This window comes from Anolis carolinensis, chromosome 1, assembly GCF_035594765.1.
Source record: "Anolis carolinensis isolate JA03-04 chromosome 1, rAnoCar3.1.pri, whole genome shotgun sequence".
NCBI lineage: Eukaryota > Metazoa > Chordata > Lepidosauria > Squamata > Dactyloidae > Anolis > Anolis carolinensis.
In genome coordinates, this window is record NC_085841.1 from 318,923,331 (window position 1) to 318,938,336 (window position 15,006).

The window sequence follows — 15,006 nt, forward strand, 5'->3', positions numbered from 1 at the left end:
AATCAAATGCACAAATAATCAGATCTTCAAAAGTTCAATCCCCAAATGTGGAGGGCCAACTGTATATAAACTCTACATAATGGTAGATGTTAAGTTAAAACTAATGTATAGCATAAATTCAGTGTAAATGCAACCCCTTTTCTTATTTCCAATACTGTTCATGATTATCTCTTATGTGTGTGTGTACAAATTTCTGTAGTCTTACTTTTCATGACACTTTTTTTGGCTCCATTGGTTTATTTGTTACTATTTGTCCTCACAGGGATTTTCCAGAATTTTGTACTGGGACCTTTCTTTTTCTTCATCTGAAAGACTCTCTTAAACTTTAAATATCAATTATCATTTAAATGCTGAGAAATGAAATGAATTAGTGTCCACCTGCTCAGGATTGGATACTAGTGGGGCAATGGATCCTTCTTCTTTTTTGCCCCCTGAAATATGACTTCCTGCCAATGATTTGGGGATCTCCCAAGAGACTGCTGTGGAGGTAAATCTTACTGGATGAGTAGAAATCTGTCCATATGTTGCTCATTGGCCTCTTTTTCTCTACTTCTCATATCTTCTTTATTTCTCAAGTCCCTTATCCTGTTCTTTTCCAGTTTCATGTATAGTTTTCTTTTCAGATCTTGTAATATATACTTTCTTGTTTTTAGTTGTTAAGCATTATAAAAATTATTGTTTCCTACTGCATTTAATTTATTTTAAGTCCGTTCCTTTTTTCTGAAATTAGTCTTCATTATTTCAATTTGTCCTTTGTTTCCATGTTTTTGCTACCCATCTTATTTTTCTCTGCATGTAAATATGATCATATTCTCCCACTTCTGCTTTCTTTGCTCTAGTTATGTTTTCCATTCCATTTAAGATTATTTACTTTTACATGTATCAATTCTTTAGTTCCTGCATATCATTCATCTTTCATATCTTCAAAGTAATTTTCTTGGTTTTTGCATGCTTAACACATACCTTATATACTTGTGGATGAGTCAACCTCATGTATAAGTCAAGGAAAGGTTTAGGGGCCAAATTATTGATTCTGATATGACTTGTGGATAAGTTGAAGGTCATTCAGTGAATACAGAAAAGCACCAGTGCCTCCTGGAACTGGACAAGTGGATAGAATTAACTCTGTGATAGGCATGTGCAGCACAATTCCATTTTTGTTTGCTGTGTCACTTTTTGAACCCCACTTAAATATTTATGCCAAAATCTAGTCAGAGCCTTTCAAATAATCCAGTGGAAGCAGCAGGAATTTTGAGGATGGAATATGAAAGGTAGTAACAATCTTTTGTCTGTTTTGTTTCTCCTACTTTCTCCATCTCATGTTCATCCAATTATCTGTTCAATCTTTCTTTCTTCCTTTGCCTATTTTCTACATTTCTTATCACCTTCCACTTCACTGGAGATGTTGCAAGTGTGAGCAATTTGTAATATACCTTATTACTGTAAAGCTATTGTAGATCCATTATAATTCATATCATTTGTCTCAGTTTAGCTAGGAAATGGTTCTCCCGAGTTACACATTTTCTAACAGCCAGTGTGCTATAGTAGTTTGAATGCTGGACTAGAACTCCAGACAACCAAGGTTCAAATCCCTACCCTGTTTCCCTGAAAATAAGACATCCCCAAAAAAATAAGACCTAGCAGAAGTTTTGCTGAATTGCTAAATATAAGGCCTTCCCTGAAAGTAAGACCTAGCAAAGTTTTTGTTTGGAAGCATGCCCAGCGCCTGCCAAACAGAACACCAGAGCATGCAGGATTGGTAAATGTACATACCAGTTGTACATGGAAATAATGGTAGTAACAAGAAATTCTTGATAGGATTCACAGTTTGTCTGGTTATTCTGGTTTGTGATGACAACTACTGTACAGTATATAATAAATGTTAATTTTTTTGTTCAACAATAAATGTGAATTCTTCTTCATGGAAAAATAAGACATCCCCTCAAAATAAGACCTAGCACATCTTTGGCAGCAAAAATTAATATAAGACTGTCTTATTTTCGGGGAAACACAGTACTAGACACTAGATGCCCTTGGGCAAATGGTGGTTTGCCGTTGTCTTCCTGTAATAAATCTTGCAAATAAATAAATAAAAATAAACCCCAAGCAGTAGAGTCACTATAACTCAGAATTCATTTGAAGGCAAATATAAACATATAACATGTTTCCTAATATTAGCATGCGTGGCCGTAAGATAATGCAAAATTTGGCAAAGGCCACTTCTGATTGATGAATTGTTTATGTTAGGATGCAATTCCGTGCATGGGTCATGAAGGATTTCCGAGTTTCAAAAATGGTGCTTCAGTTTTAAACACCATTAAACAGCCAATATCAAACCATGCAGGGTAAATGCTGACATCTGAATTTTGTTTCTACAGACAAACATAAGGTAGCATTCTCTGTTTCAAGAGTGCAATGTATAGTCTCCTTTAAAAGTTATAAAAAAAATTAAGGCAATGTTCTGTGCAGAAACTGGATATATTTCCAGGCTTTCCCAAGAGTTCATTGAATGCTGAACACTGTCACAGGTTACTGATGTAAAATTATCTTTATTGTGGGTAAATGATGCAACTAATGCTATACAACAAAGAAGCATTTCATTGATGGGCTCCAACACCACCTCACAGTAGAAGAATCGGGCTGCTAGACAACTATTTCTATTGAAACTGCCCTCAGCTGGTGATCAAATTTGGCTATATTTGGCTATATGTGACACTTGTTGAAGTGCTGGATGGGGTTGTTTAAAGATGGACACCTGAGACCTAGATCCTATCTACACCAACATATAATGCAGTTTGAAACTGCATTATATGGTCAGTATAGACTCATATAGTGTAGTTTAACTTCATTGAACTGCATTATATGAATGTACACTGACTATATAATGCAGTTTCAAACTACATTATATAACTTCACTTTACTTCACTTCACTTTATTTCTTAATTAGTCGCTCTCCACCAGAGTGCTCCGAGTGACTTACAATTTAAAATATCATTCCACAATATAAAAAACATTCAACATAAAAACATTCAACATAAAAACATTCAACCTAAAAACATTCAACAGTGACTATTTGGCAAATTAGATTTGATTTACTTAAATGCACAACCAAACAGCCAAGTCTTGAGTGCTTTTACAAAAGGTCGCAACTCCGACATTGCTCTAACATATGGAGGCAATGAGTTCCACAGAATTGGAGCATAGATCGAAAAGGCTCTATGCCTTGTAGATTCCAGGTGTACCTCCCTAGGGCCCGGTACGTATAGGAGATTTTTCTGGGAGGATCGAGGTGACTACTGATGGAAAAAAGGAATGAGGCGGTCCCTAAGATATAATGGTCCTTGGCCATTTCGAGCTCTAAATGTCAGGATCAGTATCTTGTAAGAGATCCGATGTTCTATTGGTAGCCAAAGTAGTTGTTTCAGAATTGGTGTAATATGGGATCTTATAGATGATCCCGCTAGCAGCCTGGCCGCCGCATTTTGGACCATTCGGATCTTCTGGGTTTTTGTCTTCGGAAGGCCGGCGTATAAGGCGCTACAATAATCCAACCTAGTGGTGACTATTGCATGGATTACTGTTGCCAATGCTTCTGTCGAAAGGTAGGATGCCAATTTCCTTGCCTGACGAAGATGAAAAAAGGCCTGCTTACTTATGGCAGTGATCTGGGCCTCCATTGTCAGTGATAAGTCCAACACAACCCCAAGGCTTTTAACAGTAGCAGATGGAACCAGAACTTCCCCATCAAAGTCAGGCAGTGACTGGATTAACTCTGGTGTAGAATGTAACCCATCTCTCCAGACAGCTATGAGAACTATGCAAGAAGGTGAGTAATAGAGGAGAATTCATTTTCCCTCTGCTTTCTCATCCTTCATATCCTTTTCTAGCCTTCAATTGCCAAGCTAATACAAAAGGTGTCCAGCATACTCACTCACAAATTAACTCTTTGTTTGCACTGGAGGACTGTTAAAGTTTGGGCATGTAGGACTCTAAAACATATCTAATAGAGGCTCAACTCATTACAAGCTACAATTCTGAAGTTTGGTTGTCTCACTAACATACTTTTCTTGCATTGTCTGTACTGCTATCTGCCCGGCTAGCATAGGACTTCTGTCTTCTACAAAAAAAACTTTAAAAATTACATGAACAGTGTTTTTATGTATGAAGAAAGAGAGAGAGAGAGAGAGAGAGAGAGAGAGAGAGAGAGAGAGAGAGAGAGAGAGAGAGAGAGAGGAAGAGAGATCATACAAGATAGCAGTATTCCTGTGATGAAAATGAGTGTGATGGATGGCCTGTCTTAAAGTGTTTGTGCAAGCCTTAAGATTGATTTTGTCCGTTTCTTAATATTCCATTAAGATAAATTTCTATGTCATTTCTGTTTTCTTCATTATAATAAAAATGGGGCGAAGGTAAGAGAAGGATAAGAGTGAGAGAAAGGTTTAGAAAAATGGCACAGAGACATTTACTGCAGTCTTTTTCAATGTTGTGAAAGAGATTAGATGTGAGTCATATCATGTTGTAAATTAAAACATCTTACAGAAGCACTGAGTGTCTTTGAGAAGCTGATTTGAGAAACTGGGTATCCACTGTAGACTTGGATGGTATCCCCACCTAAAGGCTAAATGTTCTGCATATTTGATATTAATTGCATCTGCTTCATTAATTTTTCATAGAGGCTTCAGGGAGGCAGCTAGGGTGTTGTAGCTTTTTAAATCTGATCTTAAAGGTACTTCCTTAGTCACCCCTCCAGCTCTGTCTCATGATTGTAAACTGGAATTTGACACTCCAGCTGACTTAAAGCTGTTTGCTTGTTGGTTGATTGCTTATTTGCTTCCTTGTTTGCTTACACTGTTGATCAAAAATAACCTATATCCGTTGCAATGAAAAATCAAGTAACGACCATTCTCTAAAATACATAAATTTTCAATAGGGAATTAATAAATGTGTTTAGCTGCTTCTCTCCAAGTCCCATGGATATGTAAAGCATAAATAGATGGCCACATAATGGAGAAACATGACAGATCCCCCTGCAGCAAGGTTTGTAGCAGTGCCTGAAACCATTTAACTTTCTTTTGTGTGATTTTACCTGTTCCATTACCTTTTCACTTAAACTGAGCTTTCCTTCCACTGTTTAATAGCCTGTAGCAGTGGGAGATGAGAATGCACTGAAACGTAGAACACAAAAAGGAAATGTAGGTGACGAAATGAGACAATCTGTATAAAATGGCAACAAATTGTTCTTTTTAATATTAAATATGGTGTGTTATATATATATTCACCAACATGCTTTAATTGTTCAGATTAACTGAGGGGAGCACCAAGCAAAATTAGAAGAAGTCCACACAGCAAATTTGCTGTACAACTTCAAAAATGTCTCCTTCCCTTTTATATTGATAATATATTGCATAAAGAGGCTCACAAGGGCAATTGCTTTTCTAAATTAATCATTTTCCTAAGGCCATCTGCTTGCGGAGCATTTCAGTCACTTGGCTTCACTGAATTCTTGGTGGTACTTTCACTTGAAGTAGTTCCATTCGGCTGCTGCAAAGAATACACAAGGGAATCTGGACTGGTAGCAGGATGCATTAACAACGAGGAAATAAGAAATGCATACGGGGAAGCAAAAATGATACAGCGTGGGGACAGGAGAATTAAATGAAATATGGGGTAGTCATATGGAATGAGATTTATGTATACCATCCGGTCCTACATATCATTGGACAGGATAGCTGGAAGAAGAATTACCCTGGGTGGCATTAAGAAAAAGAGAGAGTCAGAGCTTACTGAAATCCAAAGGGATTATGATGTTTTGTGTCTGATGATAGGGTAGAGATAATGTAGAGTGTAAGCCAAGAATGAAAAGGGGATAGACGACCGATAGGGAATAGGCAAAGGGTACTGGGTAACAGGTTGAAATAACCAACAAAATGTTGGGCATCAGATCTATAATGTTTGATTATTTAACCTAATCTCAGCAGAAAGTGGACTGACTCTTGTATTTTTCTGAAAGCCATACGTATGAAATATACATCCAACATCTGTGTGTGTGTGTATGTGTGTTTGAAGCCTAAATAAGCATTGATCAAAGCTGAGCATATATATTTGATGTAGCCTTTTAGTGTACCTGGTATAAGCCAAGCTTTGTAGCATCATAACACAATTAGATGGGACTCTGGTTCAGTGCTCTAGTTGAGAATTTTAAAAGCCCTTCCCTGAACTGCAAATAACAGGAATGAAGCCATAGAAGTTTGAGTTGAATAATAACATCAAAATAGTGTAGTGTGAATAGGCTCACAGTACAGCATATAAATTCTTCTCTTTTCTCATTACAAGAAAAAGGTTCCTCAAAAGCTTTTCTAGTATAACTTGGTAAGGGAGGGGCCACCAATGGGATATGGATGATAACAGCTCACCAAGTTGTGTTGGAAAGGCACTTTTCTCTGACAGGTGGGAAGCAATTATAAGATGCACATTTTTGCTTGTCATTTCCAGTTTGAGGTGAAAGTGTTAATGAAAATATGCATCATAGAAGCAGAATCTACCATAATCATGTTCAATAATTGATTGTATTTCCGAGGCATATTTTTATATTTTTGCTGTTAAATATTTTAAATCGGCATTTTTATGAAAAAAGAACAACAAAAAATCTATACATATAAACACATGCATTTTTGAACAATATGTCCTAACATTTGTACAGTAATTGTTCCTAACTAAGCCATGTTTTTATATATTTTTATTTTTGGATTGGCAATGAAATGCTACTCATTCTTTTGTTAGCAATCCAAATAATACCAGGTCTGTTGCAAATTGGACAAGCTAGCACCTTATCTGTGATCTTAACAAAATTGCAATAATTTTTCCTAGACAATATGGCTAGTTTAATAACATTTATTTTCCCTTCCCTTTGACAAGGAAAGATGCATCTACTGTTTTAAGATCTCAATTAGTTTCTCCTGTCAAGAGATAATGTATAAAGATATGCAAGGTCCTTAACATTATACAGCCCTTAAGTACTTGATATGTGACTTAGTTGCTTTATACAGTTACTCTTTATGCAGATCAGAATTATCTGTGGCAGATAATGGATGTATTAGAGGGGTGGAATTTGTCCTTTAATGATAGAAAGGTTTCTAGAAATCCTTTAAGGGAAAATAAATAAAGCAAAAAATTAGTGCATAAAGATAGTTTATGATCATTTCAACTCATCCTGGGATTGTCTTTTTCAGGGAGATACCAATTCAGCAAAGTGTGAAGTCCAAAATTATATGAAGATATGAACCATGGTAACATGCCTTTAATTGGATATAGCATTCTTTGTCACAAAATAGCAGTCTTTACTTACAGACTGAAAACAGGATTCATTTTCACAAGGTTGTCCAAAAGAATGGTAAACGATTTCTCCTATACTTTGTCCTTTTTAAAATCCAAAACGTAATCTACTTTGTGGATAGCCCTCATATATAGAGAAGAACTTACTCTGCTTGACATTCTCGATTTAAAGAACTATCCCATTTCTATAAGTGCAGTTATAGAAACTCCCCACTGTAACCCTACTCTGCCCCAAGCACTCCCATAATGTTCCCTGTGAGACTGGGAAGCCTACCAGGGTAAGTTTTTAAATGAGCAGAGTATTTTATGAGAGAATGGAATGAAAATTCCTCATACTGGCAAGCTAATGCCAGCATGATGTTGGATTTAGGCATCGGATTGGCTGCTTGAGGCTTTCAGACAGCTTCCTGTAGAGATCCTAATCAGTCTGACACCTGCTTAGTTTTAAAAATGCTAGAGTGTCAGGAACTCTCAACCTATTCTGTGCCATTCAGCTCTTTTGCTTCCATTGCATGATCTGGGTCCCTGCTGGAGGAAATCACAAATGAGCGCTAGTTGATCACGTTCATGCTGGCCCATTGATGTAACAATGTTAATGGCGGGCAGCTAAGCTTATCCTTACATATGCTATTAAAAATAGAAGTGTCAAATCTTCTTTAGGTTGGTTTCTTTTTGTTTGCGTCCTTAGTTTTGTCAATTACTCAATCAATCTACATTGAATTGTCAGAATCTTAAAATTTTAGGCATATTTAGCTTACTATTTTCTTATTCATCTGCTTGCTATTTCTGTATTTCTTTACATCAATCAAATGAGAAGCAGAGTGGGCTTTTGATATCTACTGAGATTTGGTTTCAGGATCCCACGGAGATACCAAATCTAGGGATGCTCAACTTCCATTATATACAATGGCACAGTAAAATGGTGTTTGTTACATAAAATGGCAAAATCATGCTTTGTATGTTGGAATTTTAAAAAAATAGATATTTCCAAACCATGAATAGTTGATGCAGAATCTGTGGATAGCAATGTCAAAGCACATTCAAACTCAGTTTTGTACTTTAAAAAAATTGTTTCCAATGATATGTACCAAAATCATGGCAAGTGTTAGCAATCCCAAAATTTTCAACATCATATTAGTATTGTCCTCTTGCATTTTATAAACAAAATAAATATTTAATCTCACATTTGTTTTAAGGGTGAGGAAACCTCTGTGGAAAATGCGACAGTTCTTTCACCAGAGCCATTTTTCCCAGACTTAAAGAGATCAGCCATGCAGCTTTTCCCCCCAGTAGGCCAATTAACTATTTTGACTGTTTTACGTTTTACTTACAAAATTCCATGAAGAATAAAATTGTATTAGGGACTAATTGGCCGCCAGATGGTATTATTATAACTGAAGCAGTCTCTGTTATAATGTAACAGTGTTCTGCACTGTGATTTTAACTATTTCGGGCAACAGGTGGTGGATAATGATATTGATTTAATGCGTAGTGTTGCCTTTTCAGGTATAATATTCTGAAGGAGAGAAAACTTGGTGCAAGTGTACTGAATCTTTAATCCACTGACTGATGTGAATGATCAATGAAAGCTTTAATTAATCATCAGAGTTTGCTCGCGGTAGCAATTTCCACAAAGTTAAGAATTAGGATTCTTGAGATATCCGATGCCATGTAGGCTAGATGGATACATGTCTATTTCATCTTTTATGGGCACACTTCAGGATGTCTCTTTTTTCTATTCCATCCCTACACACGCACTCACACAATAGGTTTAGGTTTCATCATTTCAATGCAGATGATTCAGCTGAAACCCACTTCAGCACATATTTTACATTAGGAACTTGCCCAATACCGGAAGTTCATTGTTTTGAAACTATTCAGGGATATGAGTTATGATGTATGATGAGGATCATAGAATGCATCCTTACTCCATACCTAATTTGACAGCCCAAAGGGAGGTTAGAAATACCAAATTAGGAAATGCCTTAACTTTACACTGAAATAGTCCAACGAATCACTATCAACCACTTAAGTTAACGTAACTGTAGAACTCTTAAGATATTGTTAGAAGGAGAGATCTAATTGGGGCACAAAGAAAACTCCCAATCTCTGTATGGATACCTTAAGGCAGGTCTGCACAACCTGCAACCCTCCAAGTATTTTGAACTTCAACTCCCAGAATCCCTGACCATTACACAAGATGGATAGGGCCTCTGGGAGTTGGAGGCCCAAACACCTGAAAGGTTGCAGGTTGTACAGGCCTGCTTTCAGATATCAATGCAGAGACTGGGCTGCCAAATTCAATATTGAGGTATCATTCTGGAAATAAATCTTGTCTAAAAAAAACTAGGCAGTAACTTGGACAAGTTATTATGAAATGCTATCCAAATCAGAGCACAGAGGATTGGTTTTTACCTAAGTATTTGTGGAGCCCCAGGTGGCGCAGCGGGTTAAACCGCTCAGCTGCTGAACTTGCTGATCGGGAAGTGTGGTGAGCTCCCGCTGTTAGCCCCAGCTTCTGCCAACCTAGCAATTCCAAAACATACAAATGTGAGTAGATCAATAGGTACCACTCTAGTGGGAAGGTAACAATGCTCCATGCCACATGATCTTGGAGGCGTCTATGGCTTAGAAATGGAGATGAGAATCAACCCCCAGAGTCAGACACAACTGGACTTAATGTCAGGGGAAAACCTTTTGAAATTTGTTTTACTAATCAGAACACAGAAAATATAACCTTATAATCAGTCAAAATAAATATACTGTCTAACTTTAACAGTCCTAAACTGAATCTATATGGTATACAGACAATCCCGAGTTACAAACATTCTACCTACAAATGACTCATAGTTAAGAACAGGGGTGGGGCAACAGAAAATGAAAGGAATCTGCCCCTCTGAAGGGAAATTCACTCCTGGAAGAGTTATCATGGGAGTACTGTGTCTCCACTGAAGCTTTATCACCAATCCTTGTTTCCACAACAAGCCACATTTTTCAAAATCCAATTATCACAAGGACAGAAAGTCAAGTGAAATCTTCTGAACGGGAATACAGACAGCAAAACAAACACCACAGGGGTGTTAACCTTTCTCTATGCTAGCCAAAGCTTACACACACATACACATACACACACACACACGACTGGAGTTACACTTTAAAAATGTGCCTTTCCGACTTACATACAAATTCAACATTAGAACAAACCTACCGAACCTGTCTTTATTTGTAACTTGGGGACTGCCTGTAATATGTATTTCTCTCTCTCTTATATTCTGCAGAAAATCTGTTTTAAGAAGTAAAATCCAGGATAAAAAAATTTGCATTGAAATGTATTTTCTCCTAAATTATGCATTTTAAATGCATTTTAACTCAAAGCATGCATTACTAAATATAATTTTTCACAGAATGTGGATTTTAAAATGTATTTTAATAGTTGTTGAGTCAAAAAATGTGTCACAATATTCAGAGAAGTGTGAACTCCAGTGCCTGTCAATGTAGGGCTTCAAATTTGACAGCCCAGCATGAGGATAATGGTGTATCCTTGCAAGTAGCATACTCTCTATGTGTGAAGTTCAAGGGGGACTATATGTAGCCCCTGTGATGACTTTATGGAGCCAAAAGTCTGTAGAGTAAAATTGGATAAGGGAAGTAAAAACACTTGTTCACCTTAAGGTGGCCAGGATTTGTAAAATGTCGTTGTAACACAGATGCATTTTCCAACTTGACTACAGCATTTCCCTATCCAACTGAAATTACATTCCAAAATTCTTCCTTTATATACATGTATATATATATGACTCCACTTGGGCAGATCCTTATATGGCAAACAGACATATTTATTATCTCTGTACTGTACGGGCAGTCCCTGAGTTACAAAATATTCTACCTACAAACAACACATAGTTAAGAATGGGGGTGGGACAACATAAAGTGAGAGGAATCTACCCCCTGAATGGAAATTCACTCCTCAAAGAGTTATCATGGGGAAAAGGTGTCTCCACTGAAGCTTTATCACAGAACCTTATTTCTACAACAAGTCATTTTTTTCAAAATCCTGTTATCACAGGAGCAGAAAGTAAGGTGAAATCTTCTGAACCAGGAGCACAGACAGCAAACAAACCCCACAGGGATGTTAACCCTTCCCTATGCTGTCAAAAAGTGTGTGTGTGTGTGTGTGTGTGTGTGTGTGTGTGTGTGTGTGTATTGGCTGGAGTTACATTTAAAATGTACCTATTTTGACTTACATACAAAATCAACTTAATAACAAACCTATGAACCTATCATGTTTGTAACTTGGGGAGCTCCTGTAGTTCTTTTCTTCAGTGATCCTTTTCTTCAGTTACCATAAAAGAAACTTATCACTGAGTATATACCTATAAGTAACTTCACAGAAATAAAGTGATAAGTTCTAATCACTTGTCCTTTGACCTTCTATCACAGTATTAATCCATTATGTTATTGGCAAATAGTGGCCATATCCATCTAACACAGGCATGGGCACACATTTTTGCCTTGGGGCCACATTGTGGACCTGGCTGGGAGGGCCGGGCCAGGAGACAGGAGGTCCGGGCACACACTGGGTGGGGAGGGCCTGGGAAAGGAGGGGGCAGGGCAGGGCCCGGGTCATCCTTAGGTTGTCCTTCCAGCATAAGGACAGGCCTGCTCATTCCATCCTTATGGTGGGAGGAAGGAGGGACACATGGCAACTGCCCCAATCCTCTTTCCCATCCTTCTCTCCCAATCCTTGGGCTGTCCTCTTGGCATTATGCTGGGTGGAAGGTGAGACATGCAGCAGCTGAGTGTGCTCCAGAGGGCTCTCAGCCTCTGCATGCCTTCCTCGAGCTGTCCTCCAGGCATAAGGATGAGGTCCCTCGCACTGTCCTTATGCCAGGAGGAGGGTGAGAGGGCTCTCAGCTGCTATGTGCCTTCCTTCCTCATCTTTTTTTGTCATAAGGACACAGTGGGCCACCATGTCCTTACACCAAGGGGATAGGGAAAATGAAACGGGCCTGAGGTAAGCGCCTTGGGGGCCGCATCCGACCCCCTGGCCTTAGTTTGCCCATGCCTGATCTAACAATGGCATTGTCTAACCCACATTTTTCTAGCTTATTTGCAAGAATATCATGGGGACCCTGTCAAAAACTTTATTGAAATCAAGATGTTCTACGTCCGCAAGATTCCCTTCATTTACCAAGCTTGTAAATCATATGAAATAGGAAAAAAGATTAGTCCATCATGACTTGTTTTTGAGGAAACCATGATGGAGGGTTTTTGTGATCATAACATTCTTTTTGAATATTTAGAGACTGACTGTTTGATGGTCTGCTGAAGAATCATTCCTGGCATTGATGTTAGGCTGACTAGACGGTAATTGTTTGGAGCCTCATTTTCCCCATTTTGAAGATGGGAACAACCAAAGGGGTCTTCCCATTTGCTGGGACTTTTCCTGTTTGCCAGGAATTCTCAAAGATGATTGCTACTGATTCTGGGATTATTTCTACCAGTTCTTTTAAAACCCTTGGTTTTAAAATCATCTGGTACTGAAGACAAGGATTAATTTAGAGGAGGCAGATATCCCTGTACTACCACTTTACTTATTCTATGCTACATTTTCCCAATTGCAACATCTGCTAAATTTTCTCCAGGTTGAGCACTTTTAACCTTTTATCAAACAACCAAGGCAAAGAAGGTAATGATCAAGGGTCTGGAGAACAAGCCCTATGGGGAGCAGCTTAAAGAACTGGGCATGCTTAGCCTGCAGAAGAGAAGGCTGAGAGGAGATATGATGGCCATGTATAAATATGTTAGGGCAAGTCATAGGGAGCAGGGAAGCTTGTTTTCTGCTGCCCTGGAGGCTAGAATGCAGAATGATGGTTTCAAACTACAGGAAAGGAGATTCCACCTGAACATTAGGAAGAACTTCCTCACTATTCAGCAGTGGAACTCTTCGCCCCAGACTGTGGTGGAAGCTCCTTCTTTGGAGGCTTTTAAACAGAGGCTGGGTGGCCGTCTGTCAGGGGTGCTTTGAATGCGATTTTCCTGCTTCTTGGCAGGGGTCTGGACTGGATGGCCCACGAGATTTCTTCCAACTCTGTGATTCTATGATTCTAAGTGTAGAATTATTCTGCCTTTTCTCTGTCTCCTGTTAGCATTTTGCTAAGCAGTGGCTCTATCATTTTTTCCTCTTCCTCTTCTATTGATTTATTTGTTGTTTATTCGTTCAATCGCTTCCGACTCTTTGTGACCTCATGGACCAGCACACGACAGAGCTTCCTGTTGGCCATCACCACCCCCAGCTCCTTCAAGGTCAAGCCAGTCACTTCAAGGATACCATCTATCCATCTTGCCCTTGGTCGGCCTCTCTTCCTTTTTCCTTCCATTTTCCCCAGCATCATGATCTTTTCCAAGCTTTCCCGTCTTCTCATTATGTGGCCAAAGTACTTCATCTTTGCCTCTAATATCCTTTCCTCCAGTGAGCAGCCGGGCATTATTTCTTGGAGTATGGACTAGATGGATCTTCTTGCGGTCCAAGGCACTCTCAGAATTTTCCTCCAACACCACAGTTCAAAAGCATGTGTCTTCCTTCGCTTAGCCTTCCTTATGGTCCAGCTCTTGCATCCATAGGTTACTATGGGGAATACCATTGCTCTAACTATGCGGACCTTGGTTGCCAGTGTGATGTCTCTACTCTTCACTATTTTATCGAGGTTGGCCATTGCTCTCCTCCCAAGAAGTAAACGTCTTCTGATTTCCTGACTGTAATCTGCATCTGCAGTGATCTTCATGTCCATATGGCATGCATCACCTTGACAGCATCATCTTTCAAGATTTTAAACAACTCAGCTGGGATCCCGTCATCTCTTGCTGCCTTGTTATTAGCAATGCTTCTTAAGACCCATTCAACCTCACTCCTCAGGATGTCTGGTTCTAATTCACTCACCACACCATCAAAGCTATCCTCTACATTATTATCCTTCATATACAAATCTTCTGTATATTCTCTCCACCTTTTCTTGATCTCTTCAGCTTCTGTTAGGTCCCTGCCATCTTTGTTTTTGATCATGCCCATTTTTTCCTGAAATTTACCTCCGATGTTTCTAATTTTCTGGAAGAGGCCTCTTGTCCTTCCTGTTCTATTGTCTTCTTCGACTTCCATGCATTGCTTGTTTAAATATAGGGTGTTTGAAAAATAACTCCCTAGTTTTGAGTTAAAACACATTAAAACTAGGGAGTTCTTTTTCAAACACCCTGTATAGTTCCTTGTCTCTTCTGGCTAACCACTGGAATTGTGCATTTAATTGGGCATATCTCCCCCTATCACTGTTTCCTTTTGCCATCCTTCCTTCTTGGGCTACTTCCAGTGTCTCAGCAGACAACCATCTTGCCTTCTTGGTTTTCTTTTTCTTTGAGAGGTACTTTGTTGCCGCATCCTGAACCATGTTGTCAACTTATGTCCATAGTTCTTCTGGGACTCTATTTATTAAATCTAGTTCCTGAAATATATTTTTCACCTCCACTGCATATTCACTAGGAACATTTTTGAGATCATATCTAACTGGCCTGTGCATTTTCCCCAATCTCTTTAGTCTGATTCTAAATTGTGCTATAAGAAGTTTGTGATCTGAACTACAGTCAGCTCCATATCTTGTTTTCACCGACTAGATGGATGTCCAC

The 15,006-nt window shown here is 38.6% G+C and overlaps 1 protein-coding gene across 3 annotated transcripts in view; it reads left to right on the forward strand.

Moving 5' to 3' along the window:
- The window catches only part of dph6 (diphthamine biosynthesis 6), a 320,194-nt gene that overhangs the window by 274,766 nt on the left and 30,422 nt on the right, over positions 1–15,006 (forward strand). The window contains exon 15 of one of the 3 annotated variants that reach the window (XM_008103108.3): positions 7,230–9,756. The exons of the other annotated variants lie outside the window; for them this stretch is intronic. Coding sequence (XP_008101315.2) covers positions 7,230–7,255 — 26 coding nt within the window. The 3' untranslated portion in view covers positions 7,256–9,756. Of the gene's footprint in view, positions 1–7,229; positions 9,757–15,006 lie in introns of those variants that run through there. 3 annotated transcript variants of the gene reach the window in all.